The 15551-nt window shown below is 40.6% G+C and overlaps 1 protein-coding gene across 1 annotated transcript in view; it reads right to left on the minus strand.

Moving 5' to 3' along the window:
* LOC126455534 (uncharacterized) overlaps positions 1–15551 on the minus strand; it is a 205752-nt gene that overhangs the window by 142421 nt on the left and 47780 nt on the right. The window contains exon 4 of the mRNA XM_050091284.1: positions 14162–14372. Coding sequence (XP_049947241.1) covers positions 14162–14372 — 211 coding nt within the window. The remainder of the gene's footprint in view (positions 1–14161; positions 14373–15551) is intronic.

A 15551-nucleotide genomic window follows, 5' to 3' on the forward strand; every position in this document is an offset into this window, starting at 1 on the left:
ACTCGCTGTGACAGAAGTAGTATCAGAGCAACACAGCGCACGTGCATTGGGTAGCAAGCTAGCCAACAGACCACAAGAACATGCGTGCCAGACAGGCACAGCTGTAAGTGTTGGAGCACCCAAAACAAACAAACCTGATGAGCTGCAGCCCACACTGGCATTTGTAAGGGCTACTGAATAAACAGTGACATAGAAAATTAAGAGAGAGTCTGTGTTACAACTACGACTATCTACACAATAAACACACACAAAGACACGCTAAAGAATTATATACACTGGAAAGGGATGCTAAACTATGAGATATCTACTTAAGCTACGCTACTATAGACATTATATCTATATATGAACAATATTTACAAATTTAAGTACTGAAAGTTCATGCACTAATTATACTGCAGGTAAACAAGCAAGTACAGTGTAAGTGACAAACTGAATAAGAGGGCACATCATGCCTCTAATACACCATATCTTTCAGATTTATAATGTGAGTATAGATGCACACATGACATTAAATAAGTTTTGTGATAGCACATCTCCACACTGAAGTGAATGAATACATAGCTGAATATATGATGAAGGTATTAGTAGCCATTGAGCCACTATACACTTATCTGTGAAGATTTAGTTTTAAGTTGTATTAATTTTTTTTCTTCCAGGGAATGATGTATCGACTCGTCCTAAAGTAAAGAAAGATAAATGCTTGTAGAGTGTTAGGTACAATACAAACATAAGAAAGGACAGCATAGCAAATAAATGTATTTGTAAGTTTATAATATATATGAATGTGATAGTGTGAAAGTATGTGAAGAAGAAAACAGTTGCAGTATGTCACATATCACTAAGGTTGAGTACTACCAAATAATCAAGGGGGTGAAACCTAACTACTGTGAGTGTTGACTGCCCATGAAAGCATCAGACACCTGAATTGCATTGAAATTTTTATGCATGTTTGTTATCTACGTAAACATAGTTTTATATATCTAAAAACAAGGATGATGTAACTTACCAAACGAAAGCATTGGTATGTTGATAGACACACAAACAAACACAAACACACACACAAAATTCAAGCTTTCGCAACCCATGGTTGCTCCATCAGGAAAGAGGGAAGGAGAGGGAACGACGATAGGATGTGGGTTTTAAGGGAGAGGGTAAGGAGTCATTCCAATCCCGGGAGCGGAAAGACTTACCTTAGGGAGAAAAAAGGACAGGTATACACTGGCGCGCGCACACACACACACACACACACACACACACACACACACACACACACACACACACACACACACACACAGGCGGATGCACATACACAGACACAAGCAGACATATGTAAAGGCAAAGAGTTTGGGCAGAGATGTCAGTCGAGGCGGAAGTACAGAGGCAAAGATGTTGTTGAATGACAGGTGAGGTATGAGTGGCAGCAACTTGAAATTAGTGGAGGTTGAGGCCTGGTGGGCAACGAGAAGAGAGGATATATTGAAGGGCAAGTTCCCATCTCCAGAGTTCTGATAGGTTGGTGTTAGTGGGAAGTATCCAGATAACCCAGACGGTGTAACACTGTGCCAAGATGTGCTGGCCGTGCACCAAGGCATGTTTAGCCACAGGGTGATCCTCATTACCAACAAACACTGTCTGCCTGTGTCCATTCATGTGAATGGACAGTTTGTTGCTGGTCATTCCCACATAGAAAGCTTCACAGTGTAGGCAGGTCAGTTGGTAAATCACGTGGGTGCTTTCACATGTGGCTCTGCCTTTGATCGTGGTACACCTTCTGGGTTACAGGACTGGAGTAGGTGGTGGTGGCAGGGTGCATGGGACAGGTTTTACACCGGGGGTAGTTACAAGGGTAGGAGCAGGAGGGTAGGGAAGGTGGTTTGGGGATTTCGTAGGGATGAACCAAGAGGTTACGAAGGTTAGGTGGACGGCGGAAGGACACTCTTGGTAAAGTGGGGGGGGGGGGGGGGGATTTCATGACAGATGGCTCTCATTTCAGGGCAGGATTTGAGGAAGTCATATCCCTGCTGGAGAGCCACATTCAGAGTCTGATCCAGTCCTGGAAAGCATCCTGTCACAAGTGGAGCACTTTTGGGGTTCTTCTGTGGGACGTTCTGGGTTTGAGGGGCTGAGGAAGTGGCTCTGGTTATGTGCTTCTGTACCAGGTCGGGAGGGTAGTTGTGGGATGCGAAAGCTGTTTTCAGGTTGTTGGTGTAATGGTTCAGTGATTCAGGACTGGAGCAGATTCGTTTGCCACAAATACCTAGGCTATAGGGAAGGGACCATTTGATATGGAATGGGTGGCAGCTGTCATAATGGAGGTACTGTTGCTTGTGTTTTAGTTTTACAGTCATTACACGTAACATATCATGTTGATAATACAACTCTGTAAACCTCTGCACATTAAATGGTTATCCTTTATACAATGAACATAATAAGCAAATATTGAGCTGCAGTTTTAAACACTGGATAAGTATGCCTTTCTGTGGAATTTCCTCAACCCTGTAGTGTGTAGATCCTTCCTGGTGAATGCTAGAGAGGCAAGGCCACACCTAGTTATCTGGTTATCTGAGAAGCACATAGTATCTATTGTAGCGACTGTTGTTTACTTCTTTGATTCTTTTGAATTGATAAATATGCTCCAACAAGAAATCATTGTAAATTGAAATGAAATGTATATGAAATTTAGGCCATATATGAATACAGAATCTATTATTGTATGAACGATATATGAAGAATGTATAACCAAACAAGAGTAAAATGTGTACTCATATAATTGGAATCAAATAATGTAACAAAAATGAAAACAAAATGACAAGCAATGACACTATATATAAAAATGGAAGAGAATATGTTACAGACTATAATGTATGTAAGCAATGATAATGGGATGTCAGCAAATGAAGAGGATAAGTGTATTTTGTAATTGTATTTGTATTTTATTATGTTATGTGTACGGCATGTGTAAAGGACACTACAGAAACTTTATGTAATGCAACTGTATGAAAGGTGCTCAAAAACAAAGCACAAAAACATTCAAAACCTGGCTACAAATAGTTAAGTGTACTTGTGTTAAAACAGTACATAGGTGTGGACATGGTAAACCAAAAATGGCAATACTTTGTGTAACATGAATTTTCTGTGCTCAACAATGAACATAACAAGCAAATATTGAGCTGCAGTTTTAAACACTGGATAAGTATGCCTTTCTGTGGAATTTCCTCAACCCTGTAGTGTACTTGTGTTAAAACAATACATAGGTGTGGACATGGTAAACCAAAAATGGCAATACTTTGTGTAACATGAATTTTCTGTGCTCAACAACATCGTAAAAGCATCAAGGAGCTTACCTCGTTGGCAGGTGTTGGATATCTGGCTGGTCTCCCCACTGGATAAGTGAGAGTGGCAAGGTGTAACAAATTCCTCAGGCCGCTGATATGGAAACCATTTGTCATCGCATCAAATATTTCACAAAGGGTCACACCAGTGAACACGAGCTTCACAAATTTGTGCAGTGAAAGCTACTGTAAATGCATGACATGGGCACTCTGGCCATGTACTGAACACGTGAGCATGAACTGTGATGATAATAGATGTTGCAGCGTGCGCACACACTTAGCAAGCAAAACACTGTGCATATCCTGACTGACAACAATGGGATTATGCGGTTACAGCAAGCACTTTATTAGGAGAGATAACTTATATATGTATGAATATAATAGAGGGAAACATTCCACGTGGGAAAAATATATCTAAAAACAAAGATGATGAGACTTACCAAACAAAAGCGCTGGAAGGTCGATAGACACACAAACAAACACAAACATACACACAATATATGTATGTGTTGAGAGAAGCTGGCATGCCCATATAAATTCATAACCATTCAGGATAACTCCAATGGTTGAAAATAAAGGCTATGCCCATACTGGCCAGGATTATCAACCCTCAAAAAGGGAAATAAGCTCAGACACTGTGCACCTCCATATGATGTCAGAGCACAGAGGGGGCCAACTGAATTGAATCATATTATTTTTTCGTTCTTTTCTGATATATAAGCTATATGTAAACTGAATGGGTTATAGCCCCCACCAAAAGTAAATTAACCAGTTGTTTTGTGGCAAGGATAATGTTTTGATGCATTGCTAAATACTTGTATGAAACAAAATAATGAATACACTCTTCAGTGTATTAATTTCTGTATCTCCACCCTTTTGTTTCGATCAGTGGTAGCGTACGGACATATGCTTGGATCCATGATAACAGCATTGTTAAAATGTATATTTCAACTGTGCATTAAAAGTTATTAGAAAAGCAAAATTTATTCGCACATTTAAGATGTCCACTCCTATCTCTTCATCATTTCACTCGCTGCTAAGATCCTGAATCAAGGGCTTTGGAGCAGACAAGAAGAATTTACGCGATGTCCTGGAGGAGCAATCTGGCATTGACATTGTCACAATCAAGACTAAACACAAAGGAAGTAATGCGAAGCAATATGTAATGCAAATTTTGAATATTGACCTTGAATGTATTGATATTGGAGATCTGTTGATACTGGAATCAGTTAAAGTTCAACCACGACTGTGTATAGGTTTATAAATTACCTTCAGATTTCCTTCAACTAGCCTTTCCAATCAAATTTTCAATTATTCAAGCAATAATTAATCAATTTCTGTCTCCCCAAATATACCTATTCAGAACAGACCTATAAAAGAAAGTGATAATTAGGCAAGCTTTCGGAACCTGTGGCTCCTTCTTTAGGCAGAAAGGTTGAAGGGAAAGGAAATCTCATCCCATCCAGTAAGTTCCGCCTGACCCTCAGATCTGAGTGACTTTTCCGAAATCTACCCCTTTTCCTAGACATGTCCAGTCCTTTTCCTCCACTCCTCTTCCTTCCCCTTTAACACTTGTGCCTGAAGAAGGAGACACAGTCTCCAAATGATTGCCTAATTATAACTTCCTTCTATGATGGTGCTCTTGCTGCTTGGTGAATACATTTTTTCGTCTATCCAATTAAGTTATTTTCTCAAAAACAGATTGTTTTTGTTGTTATAGTTATATATGTAGATTGCATCTAGAGTGAAAAAGATGTTTCCTACTGCAATGTTTGTTGTCTGTTTCACTCATGAACTGAATTTAGAGCTGTCATAATCCATATCAAAGGTCAAAGAATGCAGATTTTTTTTCTTCACTCTGCTTATTCATGCCAAGTTGACGAAATGAATTAGGGATCTATATCAAAACGTAAAGAAATGGATGTCTAAAATGTCTGCCACATGGTGATGGTCTGCATCTCATTTGGTTAAAACAGTGTATGAGTATCACAGTAAACTGGTTTCATTTTTCAAGAAGAAAATAGAACCAGATGAGAAGTGGGTTATACCATACTGCTATTCATGGTTTTGAGATCTGATGCAAGATGTCAGTTTCAATTTCCTTCTACATACTTTTGCAGAGATTTTTCCCTCTCACTGATGGATCATTTGATGTACTGGAAGGCCAGAGATTAAGACATCAGCTACTTTGTAACAAAAATTAATCAGTTCAAAGATATGTTGAGAACCAAACATGACAGATCTGAAATAAATATATGGGAAAGAATTGTTCATGGCCAACATATGGAAGAACGAGCAACTAAAAATCCTAGGTATGATGATGCAGTCAACTTGGAAACAAACTTGAGAATAATATATAGCAAAATTTTGGACACAGTGATTGGACAGTTACAAGATAGATTCAGTAACTGGGACTCTCTCTTACTTTTGGAATTTTTAAACATTCATAATTTTAATCAACATAAAGAATATTTCCCTGAATTTGCATTACAATCACTAAAAGATGCTAGGGATAATTTTTTTATTTTTCCTGATTAAGATCACAGCTTGCATTTATGTATATATGAGGAGAAATGTGACATAAGAGTGTTGGCCATTTGTTGATGTTTATTAAGTCAAATAGTCTCCAAACAGCAAACTATGGAACTGTGAAACTCTGTAAACTTACTTCCACTATTCCTGCAACTAATGCATCAGTTGAGAGAAGCTTTTCAGTCCTAGAAAGGATAAAAAACGACATATATAGTTCAAAAACTCAAGAATAGCGTACCAACTTAGGTCAGTTATCAGTGACAAAGAATCTACTGCAGCAGCTGAGGTATGAACCTGAATTCAGCTTCATTACATATAAATTAGTTTCACATACAAAACTGGAATTATCTTTTATGACTGCTTATCTTAACAAAAAGTAGTGCCACTGGCCGTTGTTAATAAATTGGTAATGAACATGATGATAAATAGTTTTAGTGTACCATAATTTCTGGAAGTTGCATTTTAGGAATTTTGGTTTATTACATATTTACTTCCTTAGTTGGCCATTTAAGACTAATGATAAGATTACTACCATTATGATAGCTGTTCTTAGCTTTTCTCTTTTTGTTCAAGGCAGTTATCTTTCATCAATGCACTTTTTTAACATGGCATTCATGTGATCATAGGGCACTGGTTTGTATCTCATCTTGGGGAGTCCCAAACATCACTACAGACATTCTGAAGGTGTCTTCATTTGCATCTTCTGGTTGCATTTCCATTTTCCTTAGAGCCTATTTTGAACTGATGTACCACAGTGTTATTTTTTTTTGTTTTGGAGCCAAAAATGTTAAAGATATTGGAATCATTTTTCCTCTTAGACTGCTATAAAACCTAACCATGTGATTATGCATTTGCTTGTTGTTCAATAAGTAAAGCCATAGGACATATTGGCGTTGCAATATATAATAAAGAATCACTCATGTAAACATGTTTTACTTGCAGTGGGCTGCTGCCACTTGTCATGAGTTGAAATTATTGGCCATTAAAATAAAAGGTTGTCATGAAGAGGTCACCAAAAAATTCAGTCATTTTAATATATGAAAAATGTAATCAAACAATTAAATCCAGGATGGAAAGTAACAATATTATGAAAAGGAAAGTGGCTACTCACCATATAGTGGAGATCCTGAGTCACAAATAGGACAACTGAAACCACTCAGTTGCCTGAGACTGCAGTTGTGTGTGCGAGTTGTGTTTGCATGAGTGAGTGAGTGTGTGTGTGTGTGTGTGTGTGTGTGTGTGTGTGTGTCGTCTATTGAAAATGTAATCAGTAACTTGAAACTCAGAAGAGATCACATACTTATATTAGAACCTCTACTAACAATAATGAACAGTGTGCATTTATTATTGCGATATCTGGGGTTCTCCTCTCTCTCTATCTATCTCTCTCTCTCTCTCTCTCTCTCTTTTAATGAGACTACATCATTTTTATGATAACTTATATAAAATGAAAGACAACCACTCAGCTGCAGTGGACTCATGTGTGAAGTACAGAAACACTTAACAGAAGACAGTATTCATGCTGGCTTTCAAACTCTTGCTCTCTTCTACCAAAAGAATGCACATTCGCACACACAACCACACAGGCATTCAAATGCACACTCCCACAGCTGCAGTGAGACTGATTACTGATTATGAAAGCAATTGCCCTGGAAGACGGAGATGAAGAGGAGGTAGGGGTGGATGCTTGAGACAAGGAAGGGGTACTGGGATACTGTGAGGCAGGTCTTTTGACAGATGACCATACAGCTGCACAACAAGAGGGAAGGAGTTCAGAGGGTAGAGCATGTAAGAAATATATAAAGAGAGAGGGGGGATAGAAGGAAGTAATTAGAGGAAGGTGAAGATGAAAGGGAACAGAGGGAGGGGAAGAGAGAAAGGGAGTGGTGTGAGAAATGGGGGATAGAATGGGAGAGGAAGGGAGGGAGAGAGATTGAGAGCAAGACAGAGAATCCTCACATAGGGGAGAGGTGGTGGTGGTGGTGGGGGGGGGGGGGGGGAGATGAAGGTTGGTTGAAGGAGGCTGTACATGATCTGTGTGGGGAAGGAATGGTGTTGACAGAAGAGAGTAGGAAAAAATTATTGTGAGGCAGGGGAAACAGGTTAGTGGAAATTTAGGTCAGAGGGATAGTGAGAGTGCAGGATATGCTGAGGTGACAATTCCCATTTCTTTAGTTCAGAGAATCACATGCTGGAAGGGACTGTCAAACTGACTCATGTTGTGAAGCAGCTGTTGAAGTCACCTGTGTTGTAGTGCACAGCATGTTTGGCAACTGGATGGTCAAATCTGTGTTTAGCCACTCTTTGGCAGTGGCCATTCAGGCAAACAGAAGTTGGTTACTTGTCATGCCCATGCATAATGCTGTGCAGTAATTGCAGCATAGCTGATGTACAACGTGGCTGCTTTAACATGTGACCCTACCTTTTATTCGACAGGAATTGCCTGTGAGTGGATTGTGGCAGGAGGTGCTGAGTAGTTGTATAGGACAAATCTTGCATCAGGTTTGACCACAAGTGAACGACCCATGAGGATTGGGAGGGGAATTGGCATAGGGATGGACCAGACTATTCAGTAGGTTGGGTGGGCAGCGAATCACTACTTTGGGTGATGTGGGTATGATGTTGGGTAGGGTATACCTCATCTCAGGACATGACGAGATGTAGCCAAAACCCAGATGAAAGATGTGGTTGTGCTTTCCAAGGCCACGGTTATACTGGGTGATCAAAAGAGTGCTGGTCAATGGCTTGTTAACCTGTTTACTGGTGTCAGAGGAGGAGATGGCAAAGGAGATCTTTTTATACATGAGCTGGATAGGATATTGTCTGTCAATAAGGGCTTTGGTAAGGTTATCAGTATATGTGGATGACTCCTGCTTCTCACTGCAGATAAGAATTTACTCATCATGAGGCTCTAAGGAAGAGACTTTTTGATATGGAATGGGTGACAGCTATCAAAGTAGAGGTACTTTTGGTAGTTGGCGCACTTGTTATGAACAAATGTACTTATAGTGGCATCTGAGAGGTGGAGATCAACATCCAGCAATGTGGCTTATTCAATTGAGAAGGATCAGGTGAAGCAGATTTGGTAGGAGGTGTAGAGGCTATGGAGGAAAAAGCAGAGTCTGGTCCTGCCATGAGCCCATATCACGAAAATGCCATCAATGAATCTGAACCAGATAAGAGGTTATAGGTATTTAACTGAGCGAGATGGCACAACGATTAGCATACTGGACTCACATTTGGGAGGATGACGTTTGAAACCCGCATCTGGCCATGCTGATTTAGGTTTTCTGTGATTTGCCTAAATTGCTTCAGACAAGTGCCAAGATGGTTCCTTTGAAAGAGTGCAGCCTACTTCCTTCACCATCCTTCCCTAATCTGATGGGACTGATGACATTGCTATTTTATCCCTTCCCCCAAATCAACCAACCAACTTTAGGTACTGACTGGATAGGAAGAATTTCTCCAGATGGGCTACAAATAAAATAGCATAGAGTGCAAGTACTTATTGCAGTACAGGGGATTTGTTTAATATTTGGCCTTCAAAAGTGATACAATTATTGGTCAGGCTGTGTTGGCTAGAAGGATTAGGAAAGAGGTAGTGTGTTTGGTGTCAGGAAGACTTTGGGAAAGACAATGTTCCTTGGACAAGCCCATGGGCATGGGGCTTGATGTATAAGGACATTGTATTCACAGTGACCAACAAGGAGTCTGATGGTAACAGGACATTGGCAGTCAAAGGTGGTGAAGGTACAGGGTAGTGTCTGGAAAGTAGGATGGGAGGTTACAGAAAATAATTTGGAGTTGTGTGGTCAATAAAGGCAGAGGTTTGCTCTGTGGGAGCATTGTACCCAACCACAATGATATGACCAGTAGTGAGACCTGTGGGTTGTGGCTTGGGTTTGGGTTTGTGGAGTTTGAGGAGAAGGTAAAAGGAAGGAGTACAGGGGTATAAGGCGGGAGGGGAGAAGGGGGAGGAGTGGCTTGTGTGAGGGAGGTTTCGGTATAGACCTACATCTACATCTACATCTACATGACTATTCTGCAATTCACATTTAAGTGCTTGGCAGAGGGTTCATCGAACCACAATCATACTGAAACTTCCTGGCAGATTAAAACTGTGTGCCCGACCGAGACTCGAACTCGGGACCTTTGCCTTTCGCGGGCAAGTGCTCTACCATCTGAGCTACCGAAGCACGACTCACGCCCGGTACTCACAGCTTTACTTCTGCCAGTACCTCGTCTCCTACCTTCCAAACTTTACAGAAGCTCTCCTGCGAAACATGCAGAACTAGCACTCCTGAAAGAAAGGATATTGCGGAGACATGGCTTAGCCACAGCCTGGGGAATGTTTCCAGAATGAGATTTTCACTCTGCAGCGGAGTGTGCGCTGATATGAAACTTCCTGGCAGTCGGTCGGGCACACAGTTTTAATCTGCCAGGAAGTTTCATATCAGCGCACACTCCGCTGCAGAGTGAAAATCTCATTCACAATCATACTATCTCTCTACCATTCCACTCCCGAACAGCACGCGGGAAAAACGAACACCTAAACCTTTCTGTTCAAGCTCTGATTTCTCTTATTTTATTTTGATGATCATTCCTACCTATGTAGGTTGGGCTCAACAAAATATTTTCGCATTCGGAAGATAAAGTTGGTGACTGAAATTTCGTAAATAGATCTCGCCACGACGAAAAACGTCTTTGCTTTAATGACTTCCATCCCAATTCGCGTATCATATCTGCCACACTCTCTCCCCTATTACGTGATAATACAAAACGAGCTGCCCTTTTTTGCACCCTTTCGATGTCCTCCATCAATCCCACCTGGTAAGGATCCCACACTGCGCAACAATATTCTAACAGAGGACGAACGAGTGTAGTGTAAGCTGTCTCTTTAGTGGACTTGTTGCATCTTCTAAGTGTCCCGCCAATGAAACGCAACCTTTGGCTCACCTTCCCCACAATATTATCTATGTGGTCTTTCCAACTGAAGTTGTTCGTAATTTTAACACCCAGGTACTTAGTTGAATTGACAGCCTTGAGAATTGTACTATTTATCGAGTAATCAAATTCCAACGGATTTCTTTTGGAACTCATGTGGATCACCTCACACTTTTCGTTATTTAGCGTCAACTGCCACCTGCCACACCATACAGCAATCTTTTCTAAATCGCTTTGCAACTGATACTGGTCTTCGGATGACCTTACTAGACGGTAAATTACAGCATCATCTGCAAACAACCTAAGAGAACTGCTCAGATTGTCACCCAGGTCATTTATATAGATCGGGAACAGCAGAGGTCCCAGGACCCTTCCCTGGGGAACACCTGATATCGCTTCAGTTTTACTCGATGATTTGCTGTCTATTACTACGAACTGCGACCTTCCTGACAGGAAATCATGAATCCAGTCGCACAACTGAGACGATACCCCATAGGCCCGCAGATTGATTAGAAGTCGCTTGTGAGGAACAGTGTCAAAAGCTTTCCGGAAATCTAGAAATACGGAATCAACTTGAGATCCCCTGTCGATAGCGGCCATTACTTTGTGTGAATAAATAGCTAGCTGCATTGCACAAGAACGATGTTTTCTGAAACCATGCTGATTACGTATCAATAGATCGTTCTGTTCAAGGTGATTCATAATGTTTGAATACAGTATATGTTCCAAAACCCTACTGCAAACCGACATCAATGATTAGGTCTGTAGTTCGATGGATTACTCCTACTACCCTTCTTAAACACTGGTGCGACCTGCACAATTTTCCAATCTGTAGGTACAGATCTATCGGTGAGCGAGAAGTTGCATATGATTGCTAAGTAGGGAGCTATTGTATCAGCGTAATCTGAAAGGAACCTAACCGGTATACAATCTGGACCTGAAGACTTGCCCGTATCAAGCGATTCGAGTTGCTTCGCAACCCCTAAGGTATCTACTTCTAAGAAACTCAGCTAGCAGCTGTTCGTGTTTCAAATTCTGGAATATTCCATTCGTCTTCCCTGGTGAAGGAATTTCGGAAAACTGCGTTCAATAACTCCGCTTTAGCGGCACAGTCGTCGGTAACAGTACCATCGGCACTGCGCAGCGAAGGTATTGGTTGCGTCTTGCCGCTTATGTACTTTACATACGACCAGAATTTCTTCGGATTTTCTACCAGATTTCAAGACAATGTTTTGGTGTGGAACCTATTAAAGGCATCTCGCATTGAAATCCGTGCAAAATTTTGCGCGTCTGTAAATTTTAGCCAATCTTCGGGGTTTCGCGTTCTTCTGAACTTCGCATGCTTTTTCTGTTGCCTCTGCAACAGCGTTCGGACCTGTTTTGTGTACCACAGGGGATCAGTTCCATCTCCTACCAATTTATGAGGTATGAATCTCTCAATTGCTGTTGCTACTATATCTTTGAATTTGAGCCACATCTCATCTACATTTGCATAGTCAGTTTGGAAGGAATGGAGATTGTCTCTTAGGAAGGCTTCTAGTGACACTTTATCCGCTTTTTTAAATAAAACTATTTTGCGTTTGTTTCTGGTGGATTTGGAAGAAACGGTATTGAGCCTAGCTACAATGACCTTGTGATCACTAATCCCTGTATCAGTCATGATGCTCTCTATCAGCTGAGGAGCTGCTGGAGGTCTTGTTGAGCTTCTGGGATGGGTTCATGGTCACAAGTTTTGTACACAGAGGTGTTGGAAAGCTGTCAAAGACCCTCTGCCTTGTACTCACTGACTCATGACCACTCTGATGGAGCCTTTGACTATGGGATGAGCAACATGGTCTGAATTGGTTTTCAGCTAATGGATAGCTGTGTGTTCCACAGGAGTGATGTTGGCAAGGAATTTAGGAAAGGAAGGTGAAACCAGGTTAGAAGTGAGGAAATCCTGAAAGATTTTCAGGAGTTGACTGGTTAGAAGGAGAGGAGGATCATGGTTGGAGGGAGGACAGTACCTCCAGAAGCCCCTCAAGGCCCTAGCTCTGCTCCACAACCTGATACCTGATTCCACATCACTCCTCACACCAGCACCCCTACCTCCTCCCACTACACTCTTATCTTTTACCTGCCCCTGAAACTTCACAAACCAAACCCCACAAGACTCCTTACTGGTCATCTCTTTGTGGCTCCCACAGAACAAACCTCCAAACTACTCACATCACCCAAGGTAACATCCTCCCGCCCATCCAACCTACTGAATACCTTTGTCTATCCCTATATGAGTTCTGATCATGCACCCCACATTTCATTTCCTTATGCTCGAAACAAGTGCAAGTCTCATCCCATACACCCACCCAGCACCTCCTGCTGCAGTCCAGTCATGAGCATTTCCTACCCAGTAAAAGGCAGGGAAACATGTAAAACCGGCAGTGTTGTATATCAGCTATGATGCGATCACTGTGCAGCATTCAATGTGAGCATGATAAATAACCAACTGTCAACTCACATGTACAGCCACTGCCAAATGGTGGCTACCACAAATGCAATCATTGAGATGCTAAATATGTTGTGTACCACAAATGACTCAACAACAGCTTCACAAGATGAGCCATTTGGATACGCCCTTCCAGCACAAGTTTCTCTGAATCTGCAGGTGGGAATTGTTTCTCCCGTGTTTCCTGTGATCTCACAATCCCCCTGACTTAAACCTCTGCTAACCTGTTTCCTACTGTATCACCTTGCCTTTTTGCTTCTCTCTTCCATCCACATCACTGCTTCCCTGTCCAAGTTCTCTCTCTCTCTCTCTCTCTCTCTCTCTCTCTCTCTCTCTCTCTCTCTCTCTCTCTCTCTCTCTCCCCTTTTTCAACCATCTCCCTTTCACTCCCCTTTCCTTACATCCCTCTTCCCCCCTTTCATTCCTTACCTTCCCACGCTTCCCTCTCTTTATCTCTTATATGGTGCACACTCCAAACCCCTTTCATCTTCTTGTGCAGCCATTCAGTCATCTGTCAAAAGACTTGTCTCATACAGTCCTGCTACCACCTCCTTGCCTTGTGCATCCTTCTCTACACCCTCCCCAGCTCTATCTCATCAGGCAGCTGTTCTCAACAACTGATAGTCAATAATCAGTCTTTCTCCAGCTACAGGAGTGTGTGTTTGGGTGCCTTTATGGTTTTGTGCTTGTATACTTCTTCTCAAAAAGAAGCAAGAGCTTGAAAGATAGTGTGGATATTGTTTTCTGTTGTGTGTTTCTCTGTGCCACACTTCAGTTCACTGTAGGTGAGTGGTTGCATTTCCCTTATTTTATGTATTGTTCTATGTAAGAATTTCCATTACAGTTATATGTTTATGAGCATTTTTACCTATGTGTGCATGCCATAGATGAGTTCCTGCAACATCTGCCTTAAAACTGTACTGAAATTCATTGTATGGCTGAATAGGACATTGTGTGACGTAAGGAACACCATCCATGTATTGTCTTCCACGTTGGTGTAGACCATGCCAATGTATCACAGTACCCTCATTATCAAAGGCATTTATGACATTCACTACAATTATGTCATTATGACATACCTGAAAACAAGGAAGAAATGTTAAATTCAATAAATACATCATTATTGTGCATTCAAATATTGTATCCATGTCTCTAAAAAGTCTACGTTTAAGTTAAGATGCCCATCAGTCTCATTTATTTTTGCTCCCCAGGACAGTCACGTTTCTTCTAGCTCTGTCCCAAATTTTTTCAAAGGTAATTCCAGACAGCTGTTTGTCATGGGTTTAACAACTATGAAATGATTTAGCCTGAATTAGATATTTATTTCACCTGTATCAGTATATTTTGTTAATAGTTTTAATTAAGTTGGCACAACTTTATATTGCAATAGATCAGTCTAGTTGTTTTTCTTCATCAATAACCATACTTCCCAGTAAGAATGAGTTCAAAAAAGTGAAAGCGCCCCCTTCAATGAACAACTGCAACAATTTCCATTGATTAGTGACATTAGTTCTTCAGACTCAAAAGGAAAAGTGAAATGCAATGCGTGTGCTTCTAGTTTCTCGATAAGTCACAGACATTCTAAAGAAAGTCTTCAGCACTGATACATATAGTTGCTCTGCTTGTATCCCTTTGTCTTAAAAGGTAATAATAAAATATAAATTAATTGACTTTTTTGTAAAATAATTAAAGTGATATTTTGCATTTATTACATTTAATGAAGATTTTTTAAAACTGTTTTTGCAGTATCAAAATTTATATTGTGTCCTGAATTTGGATCTAGAAATTATGTTCAAGTTATTTCAGTACACAATTAGAGGCAAAATTTAAGAAAAGATTTGGTTACCTTACACCAAAACTTAAATTCTGAATCTGTAAGGTAAAAACAGCAATGGAAAAACCAGGCTGGACTATAGCAACTAACACTATAACATTAGAAATAATTAGGAGCTTGAGTTCTGAATACATTAGTAACTGAACTAACAGCATACTTAAAACACAGGTGCCAGTTATAAAGAATCCTCCCATTCAGAATATGTGCTTTGTGAATGTCTGGGACATACCTCTCATGAAGCGGCACATTTCACAGAGTAATCTTTTGACTCTGCACTGTGCATACATTTAAAGCATATCACTCTTTTATAACTGCATGGGATCATAATGTTATCTAAGCAACATTATTGCTTAAATTTTACATTTCTCCTTCTCTTTTTTCCTTTTAAATTTATCATCATTTTATTTATGTCTTTCTTTTTCTT

This window comes from Schistocerca serialis, chromosome 2 (assembly GCF_023864345.2).
Source record: "Schistocerca serialis cubense isolate TAMUIC-IGC-003099 chromosome 2, iqSchSeri2.2, whole genome shotgun sequence".
Classification (NCBI taxonomy): Eukaryota; Metazoa; Arthropoda; class Insecta; order Orthoptera; family Acrididae; genus Schistocerca; species Schistocerca serialis.